The following is a 10,744-nucleotide window of genomic DNA, read 5'->3' as shown; positions in this document are numbered from 1 at the left end:
TTCCCTACATTAGACTATTGCTGTATATGGAATACTGCTACAGCAAAGGAATTATCGCAGTGTTTCAGATACATCAATTCATGCAAAATACTTCAGATCACATTCCTGAGCATTTCAGCACTGTGTCGCAGAACTGTAACTTTTCCTGTGATTGACCAGATTCAGCTGCATCCTCATTTTATCATTTTGCCTCATTAACTTAAAAACGTACCCTCTTCTACAGAAAACTAAAATTATTTTTCTCTGTAGAAATTCAAACAAATTTTTGTTCATGGACTGCTCAATCCTAACAAGAAAAAAAATATACATGTGGTACATTCTGTATTTACCTGAGTATAAGGTGAGGCATATCTGTGGGCCAGAAAACAGACCTGAATTTTAGCTCTAGTGCTGTGCTTCATCTGGGGCCATAGACCTGGGAAAAATTCCCTTTCCACTGGCATAAGAGCTGCAACTAAAGTAAGTGCTCACTGCCTAAAGCAACTCAGGACACAAAAGAGGGCACAAGGTGGGCTGTGGCAGTGGGCAAGGGCTTTGGGAAATTATGAGTGACAAGGCATAGAGTGTGACCAGGCAAAGTGACAATGGACAGGAAGAAGAAAGCACAGAAGCAAAGTACAAGAGCACGTTGCCCTTTTCCCACTAAAACAGGAAAAAAGAAGAAAAGTACACATTTTACACACAGAATCACCTTATATTTGGCAAAATACAAGTGTGCATATCTCTATATATGCTTGTGCAAGAGTCAGTCCACATGTGAGTTTCCATGTTGCAGTTGGTTGGTTACAGGAAAAGAGCGAAGGAGTGATCAGCCAAAGATGAAAGGGATCACAATAAAAAGGTTTCAGAATTTGAGGCACTATGAGGTACCAGCTTGAGACTAAGTTTAGGATTCAACATGTACATTTTGATAACAAAAATGTAATTCTTATTTATATTCTAAAAAGGAATTTGTGAGGATCCATTGTTTTCACACAGTCCAGTACTGATTCTTTTCATAATGGAGTGCATTCTTCATTTTAAAATGGAATTCAACTATTAAATTATGTTCACTCTTAATCATATTTCACAACAAAAGAACAGTGATGCTACAGTAGAAGTATTTACAACACTTCTGCAGACACACATAAATTTTTTTAAAAAAAGTAAGATTGTGTGCGCATGTACATTCTGCATAAGCAAAATTACAACACAGATAAAAAATAAAATTACCATATTCCAGCTGATACTCACCTACATAGCATTTCATTCCAGAAGTCAGAGCAATGAAAGCTTTAACTGTGCATTCATAATACAAATGCAGAAGGCTAAAATGCTCCAGGATATCTATTCCCCTAATTCCCTCAAACCCCACTACAGTCAAAAAATGGTGCTAAAAGATCTGTATTAAATAGTACTATCACTGCACAGATACAGTACTTTAATACAAGCAAAATGCTTACAAGTTTATGTAACTTAATATAATCTATATAAAAAAGTTCTTAAAGCCAGTGTGCAAAACAAAGCAGTAATGTAATGATTTAATTTAAGCAGAACTAAAATGGACCATGACTTTCACTGCTTAATTTTGTTAATTTATAGGCACACACCTCTCACCATAATCAAATAAATATTTTGCATTTTTTACAGGCATAAAGGTAACTAATGAACAAAGGATTACCTGCATCATCAGGTGTCCATGGATTACGAGTTGGCTTTTCAGAGGTTGGTCCCGAGGTAGTGATCATTCTCACACTAGGACTAGATGATCTACTGCTGTTTCTGCTCTCCTGAAAGGATAAAAGAAAACAAAATAAAATGACAAGAAAAGTTAACAGAAGATTTTTTGAAGGGTTCATGTAAAAAAAAAAATTGTTAAAAAGAAAAATAAGTGTGAAGAATCACCTATAATCCTCCCATATACCCACCCCCCCACCCAATCTTTTACCCCGAAAGCTCTCCAGGGAGTTTGATAAACATGCATTGCAGGGATAATTTCACCCCCATTTCTACTCCATCTTTACCATATAAAAAGAAATGGATATAACTTGGCTATTCAGTGTAATAAAATGCAGTGCTGAACAATGTGTTCAAGATCTTTATATAAAAGCACGACACTATGTCTAGCAATTTTCACACCAGTGAAATCTATCAGCTCCATAACATAAGGAAGAAATAAAGTTTGTTTCCAATGTTTAATCAATGAATGGAACTACATTCAGCTAAAGGAATGCAGCTTAGTAACTGTTCTAGACTGCAGTGTATTATCTACAGCTTTCTCATGGTTCCTGTGTTAACTCAGAGGTTATGTGATTCATCTTCAGAAAACATGAAAAAGGTGTTTAATCAAAAAGTAACAATAAATTAAAGCAAAGCAATTAGGAAATGAGGACATTCTCTCATTCTTTAAAACAAAATACTGTAGGAACATCCTTTATATACAGCTTGACTCCTCCAATCCTTCTGTTTACCAAAGCACAAAAATATAACATAGACTTCACTATTCTGCTGAGCGTCTTTTTCAGAATTATTATTTACAATATATATTATTGTATTTCATATACCTCCTCACTGCCATAAAATTAACACAGTAAAGGACTTAAGACTATAAACACCAGCAAGTTCTTCAGGAAAAAATGAAGTAAAAAGAAAAGATGGTACTGAAATACAGCTATTTTCAATATGGTGTATTTATAATGAAATGATTATTTAAATGTCCCTATTTTTCAAAAGAAGCACCCAAATGTACATTACCTGGAAACTCTATTTCTTTATAACTCTAATTTTGAAATATCCTATCTTAATTTGATTTTTTAAAGGCCTGGATTTCTGTCAGTCAAGTAACAATCCAAAGAGTAACAAGATTCTACACACTGAAATATCCATTATGTCAACCTCATTATGTTCCTACTGTAATTGCTTCAGTTTAAGAGGCTAGGAAAACACACTTTTAAACCACATGCATAAGACCTAGAACAGTAAATGCCCAGGCTACCTAAAATGAAACATCTTTAAAAGAACAGTAATTCCCTGGGTAAAACAGGGAAGTCAGAAACACAGCTGAGTTACTGCCTTTTCACAGCTTGACAAAGTGGTTAAAATGTAAACCTTATTTTGCAGCAGTTAACACCATTCCTGCGTCAATGCTGAACATTTCAGTCTTACTTGCTTATGCAATGGAAAATGTTCGCAAAGAAAGCAGGCAGCTTTAGTACAAATAGTTATTAATTAAAAAATGAAATTATTTTATATTTCCTTATATATTTGCTTAAGCCATCTAATTTTCTCAGTCTTTGCTGACATTAAGGAAGGTTTAAGTTGCCTAGCTTACTGCTTACTTCAGCGTCCTTGGACAGGAATGATAAAGACACTCTGCTGATGTGAAAGGTCAGAAGAGAGAGCAACTGTTTTTAACAGTATATAAGTTCTTTAAGCAAAGAGAGGTTTGATGAGTATCTGCAGTTGATTGCAAAGGGCACCTTAGAAGTGCTCTAGCTACAGCAACTTCGCAAATTGTGTTGTACTGGATTGCTTGATGTACCAGACTGTTTTGATCCATCAACAGAATATAACCATTTCAGTGATAACACGGTTTAGACAAAAATCCTAGAGATAGAAATGAAGGATTTGCATCTGAAGCATATCTCAAAAGCATTGCAAAGCCCAAGGGAAGTTCCCAAAACTGAATGCTTGGTCGATTAGAACACTTGAGTGTATGTTGAGTGAGATGCTTTAGGCCTCCTGGATGCCAGCCCCTCTGACAGGTAAGCCAGTGACTGTTCTTTAGCAATCAGTTTCTGCTGCCCTTTCACAGGTATCCTTTTATCCTTGTTTTCCCCAGGTATCTCAGTATGCTCACCAGACTAGTTATCCGGTTACTCTCAAATCACCTTTGCCAGGTGGCCAAACTCACAGGGCATTGTTAGCTTCTCCGTTTCCATTTCTCAAAGACTTGCAGCCTTGAAAAGCTGGTGTACTCAGAGGAATAATCCCTCCTCAGGTTTAATTTAAATGGGCAACCCAATTTAAAATAATCATCGTTACTAGCTCTGTCTCCTCATCTGTGGATTTCATCTCCTTGTCAAAGGGAAGGGAAAAAAGATGTGTATCTGTGACCAATTTCACAATCTCATGGAAAGAATGATTCATCTGTGTAATATCAGATCCCACAAATTATCACACTTAGCTTGCATGCATGTGGGCATGTACATTCTGACTTTGCTTCTCAACTATTAAATACAGTACATGGTTGTCTTTAATATATTTTTTTTTCTACTTTGAGGTATATTGTAAGTTATTAAGGCCTAGCAACAGCTGTAAAAAAAAAAAAAAGCTTTAAAAAGATAGTCTTGATATTATGAAAGCACTGTGAAGAACGATTTACCAAAACAACCAGCCTAATAAAAGATTCATAGGCAAGGACGTGGAGACCTTACTATACATCTGATCCCAACCTGCAGTTCTTGACTGATTGTGCCAAATATGTTTCTCAGTCTATCTGTATAAAATATTAATTTCTGCAAAGACTATCCAGTATAAATAGCAGGTTTGCTAAGCCCCCAAAAGTTTTTATTTCTGCAGTTCAGAGTCTGTACATCTGTTTCTGTGTTACAAAGGTGTTTAGGCAGGAGCAGTAGGGCTGGAGAGAAGACATAATACAATGTTTTAAAATGTGTGTAAAGGGAAACAGAAAGGCAGAAGAATTGGTTCAGTGCAAAAACCCAAACAAACACAGAAAAAAAATGAATAGAGCATCAGAGGATATGGATGGGAATAGATAAAAATGTAGCAATTGACAGTATGGAGAGGGTTACAGCAGTGCTGCTCATGTCACTTGGAGTAAGGTCTTGTCTAAGGTCACTAAGCACCAGAGAAATCTGTGAAAAACAAGACTTAGAACATATGGTCTCAACACTGAGTGACTTCAGCTGCTGGTCCAATGACTGAAAACCCTTGGTATATTTTCTTATCTAAACTGTTGATGCAAAAGGGTCAGCTGAGTAGTAAAATGATCTGCAAAGCACTATTAACTGTCGGCTGGTGATAGCAAGAGCAATACTGGAAAATGCCTTAAGTGTCTCAACACAATAAAAATAGTAATCAACCATACAAACCACACAAAAAAGTCTTCTAACAGTACACAGAAAGAGTAATCATAAAACATACAGAGAATCAAGATTAAAAAAGACCAGAAGTTAAGTAGGGAGACATAAGTCTTGGTCTATTCTTTCAGGTAAGCATCTCAAACTTTGGTGTATTTGTTATTATCAAGTCCAGTGTTTTCCTCTACTTTAGCAAAAATTCCATTCCAAATTGGAAAAACCTTCCTGATTAAAAAAACAGAATTATAACAGAATCATTTTCTATTAACACAGCAGCAATTTTCAGGAAAAAACACGTTTAATAAAAATATTTCTGATCAGCTTTAGTGTGTCAGTCAAATAGTAAAAAAAAAAAAAAAGTGGCGATCCTTCGATTTTTCGAGTGGGATACAGGCTTAAAGGGCTTGGTGCAGGAGTGGAGGCACGCAGTGCTATGGCTTGGTGAAGAAGGCTATGCCACAGGGTGGGTGTAAGAGAGAATGGAATGTGGGGAAGAAGGATGTTTGCAATGAGGACAGGGAGGGGGAAGGGGATTTTCACATTAGAAAGGATAACCTATATATGGTATGGTGCGTATGGGGAGATATGATAAACTGATCAGAGCTATGCTAGCTGCTGATGTCTTTTCCTGCTTTGGCTAGAAGATTACTTATATGGATAGCTCTTCAAGTTTTTTTTAATAAAAACTAAAGGCAGTGAGGTCCAGAGCTACAGAAACCCATAAAGAGTAATCTTAAGTCTTTCGCCGTAATTACATTGTGCTTGTTTTCTTCATTGTCTTCCAATTTTGATTTTATTAAAAAAATATACAAATATATGTACATCAAAAGTTAGCATTAGTTTCAGCAGAATTTTCTGTCTCTTCTCACACCAAAAAGGGGATGAAAATTCATTATTTCTTTATATGGACAGTACAAAAATTTCTTCCAAAGTGCATTTTTCATGCCTGGTAAAATATTATGTTTTCCAGATTGTGTCATAACCTTTCAAAAAACTGCAAGATAGAAGTAGATAAATGTAATTCTTCCATTTTGCTTTTCAATATGTATACTGTCAGAAGCAAGAAAGGAAAATGTGATTCTGGTACTTCTATAGGCCCTCATCAGAAACTGGTGACATAACAACAAACTCTTCTGTACCCCCCTGGTGACAAGGACGATTTAGCTAGAACATCCATACAAGCAGTAGGTGAGCTTTCAAAAAAAGGTTTTATACTAGTTATTAAGATACGAAGAAAATTCTGAAATTCTATGTTTTCAAGTATTAACCATTCATTAAAATTAACAGAATGAAAAATTTAAAATAAAAAAGCTATAATTAATTATATTCATACATCAATCAGTGCCTTTTATTATAACTGACATACTGTCACTTAATTGTCTTGCATAATTTTAGTTCTACAGTTAATTGAATAGGCTAATCTCTTTCTTTAACAAATTTTGCAGATTAATTCCTTTCTAAAAAACCAGCCTTCTCTGAAGATATTAAAATATATTTAACAGTCATTCTATTAATTTCTGGTAGATATATGGAGTAAATTCTGCTAATATTACCTGCGGGATTAATGAGGTTTTGGTGGCTTATCATGCTCTGTTGAATTAAAGATGGATCAAATGTTGATCTCCCTGATAACTGCACACCCCCAAAAATACCCCAAAATTATTGCAGTAGTTTGTTTAATATGGAAACCTGATTAACCTGGTGAATATGGTAAGCTCCATTTTCCCACATTGTTAATTCACACTAACGACCAAATAGCCTCTGTGAATTACTGAAACAGAAAATGAAGCAATTAAAAACACAAAACACATGCGAATAAAGCATTAGCTGTACTTTTCTCATTTAAGATGTTCTTAGTTTAATTTGTTCTTAGTTTAATTTGAATTTTATGTGGTATACTACTGTTTTTGTCACCACAGCACTTATGATATCAGATAAAAAGCTATGTTACTATACAATATCTTACTGAGATAGTCTTCTTTTTAAACAAAACTCTGTGACTGCACCCTCCTGTCAACCCTTCACAAGAACTGGAGAGATACTTCTCTTAAGTTATTATTCAAGGTTCAGAGACTGATAATAAATAAATCCATAATTATGATGCACATGATATTTTTAATGCAAAAGTGAGTCTAATGTATGTATAACTGCTTCAGATAATCTTACGTGGTAATCACAATTGTTTGATACATGCAGAGAGGGGAAAAGACTTTCCTGCATAACATTTGCCCACAGCCAAATTAAGTGATACACAAAAACTATGTGTACATACAAGTGATAAATGCTGCATGAGCTATACAGAGCTCATTCATAGACTATCCTCACGGAATCTAATTCAAATGCAATACAAACAACATTAAAGTCTGCCAACCTCCCACATCATTTCTACAAAAGCATCAAAGGTGAAAATTTCCAGACCAGTTTCCCTGTACAGATTCGCTGTTGACTTTACAGAAAGATAAAGAACAGATGAGAAAGATGTTACCTGACTGGACTCTGTTCCAGCAACACTAAGATCTTGAATGGATCTCCGCCTCTGCTGTCCGTTTCCTGCTGGGAAAAAACCAAAACAAAAACAAACCAGTGAAATCTATTCAGAACAAAATAAGAAGGGTGCGACTGTTTCAGAGGAGCTTGGAATTTGTACAAATCCACAGACAGAAAGTAAGAGGGGGGGAGAGAGAGACAGCTGCAGAATTTTAACTCAAAACATGCTGGCTTGTCAACAAAAAGTACACCCTAACACAATAACCACTCCTACCACATGAATAGCTGCCGCACTCTACTCCACCATCTTCTGTCACATGTATTTGAGCAGGCTTAGTACTCGGGGCAGGAGCTGATGACGACATCTATTTCAAGTGCGTTACGTTATGGGGATTTCTAAAAGCTAGACCGCGAAGATAACAGGCTGCCAGCTTTAACCTGTTGCTCTTTGGTGTGCTCAAGGAACAGAGCAAGGACTCCTGCCCGCATGCCGCTCCCCTCGCAAAAATTAAGAAGTGAAAGCGCTTCTTTCTGGTCTTTGTCTCCTTCGGATGAATGAAACTATGTCCTATTCTCATGCTCTGAGAAGTGTGAAAAGGGGACTGTTTAGCTAAATCACATCTCACTATCAATCTCCTGAGCACAATGCTGTAATCTTTTCCTCTTCTCCTTCCACCTGTTAGCAATTATCCACCAGTGACAGCTACATAAAACAGTTTAAATTTTAACACTGACACGCAATCAAAGGCATTTCCAGGAAACGAAGTCTCCTTAAAAATAAAAGGAGATTATGCAATGGAATCTCCCTGCCTACTTTGATTTTTATTACAGTGATTGTTTATATTGTCTCTTGAGAGCAGGTCAGCTGTCCAAAAGGAAACACCAAAACGTCCTGAGTAACAGCTGACAATGCTCAAAATTCTTGCTCTTAGCTCTGCATTACGTAACTTTTCTACTGGCAGGGAGCATCCGAAACATGCACTGCAGCCGTGGCAGCCCCTCGCCCAGCAACCCGAACGCACCAGCCAGCCCAGCTCGCTCTGAGCCCTGTAACAGGCATCGCATTTTTAACCTTTTAGGTACTTCTTATTCAGCATCATATCCGGATGACCCTACAGCCTATCTTGACAGGTGTTTTCATTTGCAACAGTCACTACAAAAATGTAAGACTAATATTAATCAATACATTTAACAGTATCATACTTTAGTTTTTTAAATATAGGTACTATTACACACAGGAACACGTTACCACAAAACAGCAATACAAAATCCTCAGTGTCACTTTACCAATTTGTCATGATTTTTTATAGTCTAAAATTTATAGAAAGTACTATGAGAAACAAGCATATAAAAAAATCAAAAAGGATTCTAGAACGGGAATATATTGTTTACTTTGACTACACATGAATCTGAATTGCAACTTTTCTGTGGTCTTGATCTTTTGCTTCTGAAATTCAGGGAAAGTATATACTTACCTAAGCAACTATGGTTATATTAGGTTTAATACTTTCATATTAGAGATTGTGTGCATGAGAAATCTATGGCAAACTTTCTGAAGTTGTTCATTCACAGCGAACTTTTTCTATGTCTAATCATTTAACAAACAAAATTATATATGTAAGAGAACTCTGTGCTGTGGATACTTCATCTGGCTGCCACAGCTCATCTCAATATTCAAGATACGGGTGATCCACCCATGACTGATACAAAACTATGTGCACATTTCATTCAAGAACACTGTTCTAAAATTAGCTCAGCTGAAATAGGCTTGCAAAAATATCTGAAATTCTAATTTCAGATTAGCAACATTTGTGAATTTAAAGAACCCAGCACATGTGTTGCTGAAATATTAGAACATGGCTGCCAAAACATTAAAATAATCAGGGTGGGGTGCAAGAAAGAAAATAAAATGCCTTGGGGGCAGAGAGAGGGCCCAAAACTACTGTGTTGTAATAAATGAACACCTTTAAATGAAATATCTTCAAGTTAGTAGCATGAGGGAAGAGCAAGCTCTACTAGGCAATGCCATTTTAATTAGTGTAACTACTGCAGACATCTGGCAAATAGCTTAGACAAAGCAGAAACAGACTACAAATCAACAAATACTTATTGCTCCAGATTCCAGACAAATTTCAATTCAAAAACATACTACACAAATAATCCTTATTTGAAATTATCATTGCTGCTTCTCTGTTTTTTTCTTCTCACAGTTTTGATCTCATTCTTACTTCTACGTCCACTTAAAACTTTTTTAATCTCATTATAAGAACCTAAGATTTGTGTAAATGCACGGCAGTTAATATACAGTAGCTTGATGAACTATGTCAGGATTTCAGTGGTTTACAGGAATTTAAGATTAAAAAACAAACACCACAAACATACTTCCTGGTCTCAAAATACCAATTTCACATACTGTTGCTTATTTTCAGAAACAAAACTCAAAAGGTACAGGAAACTTCTATCATGTGCTGCCTGACATACTCCAGCAGAAACAAATTACACAACTTATTACAGCTTTTAATCACCCCCCCTCCAATTATCCAGACCAGCTAAGAACTCTTCTCCTTGCCCTTTAGCAGATACTTGTGTCTCCTTTTACACTTTTATTCGTGCACAGTACTCTTCCTTACACACTTACAAGACCTAAACTTCCCTCACGGTACAAGATGATCAGCGAACGCAAAGGTGCTTCATTTTAAAGAAGCTAAAAGATTGAGCTGAATTCCAGAAGAAGGAAGTGATCTGGGGGGACAAGGATGGGATTTTTGTTGGTTTTAAAAGTAGATGGAAAAATTATCGACCTAGAGCATCTATAATTCCTATCCACTTTCTAAAGACACTCAACAAAATGTGTCTATCTTAAGTAATTATTTATGCAGTGTCAATGCCATAAAAACCTGTGGCACAGTTTCAGATGATAAAATTACAAAGCCAAATGCTTTATTTGGCTTTTATTTTATTTTTTATTTTTATTTATTTTTACTATTTGAAAGAGTATAACACAGGAAGGAGTTGCATACTGTCAACTGAAAAAGAAAGATTTAGAAGTTTTTATTTATTTATTTATTTATTTTTTTCGTGCTATATGCACGAGATGTCTAATGTTGCCAGTGAAGAAAAGGCTGTACTTGAAGGTATATTTGCTAGATGCTGCTTGACTGGTTTGTATTGAAAAG

At 35.9% G+C, this 10,744-nt stretch overlaps 1 protein-coding gene across 4 annotated transcripts in view; it reads right to left on the bottom strand.

Moving 5' to 3' along the window:
* The window catches only part of MAP3K7 (mitogen-activated protein kinase kinase kinase 7), a 33,921-nt gene that overhangs the window by 4,390 nt on the left and 18,787 nt on the right, over positions 1–10,744 (bottom strand). For 2 of the 4 annotated variants that reach the window (XM_010082060.1, XM_010082068.1), the window contains exons 12-13: positions 7,567–7,634; positions 1,661–1,769 (exon numbers count right to left, since the gene is read on the bottom strand). In XM_010082060.1, coding sequence (XP_010080362.1) covers positions 1,661–1,769; positions 7,567–7,634 — 177 coding nt within the window. Of the gene's footprint in view, positions 1–1,660; positions 1,770–7,566; positions 7,635–7,842; positions 7,878–10,744 lie in introns of those variants that run through there. The other 2 variants (XM_010082083.1, XM_010082075.1) reach the window with 2 other exon arrangements.

Source organism: Pterocles gutturalis, unplaced genomic scaffold (assembly GCF_000699245.1).
Source record: "Pterocles gutturalis isolate BGI_N339 unplaced genomic scaffold, ASM69924v1 scaffold24536, whole genome shotgun sequence".
Classification (NCBI taxonomy): Eukaryota; Metazoa; Chordata; class Aves; order Pterocliformes; family Pteroclidae; genus Pterocles; species Pterocles gutturalis.
This window is presented reverse-complemented; position numbering and strand designations above follow the sequence as displayed.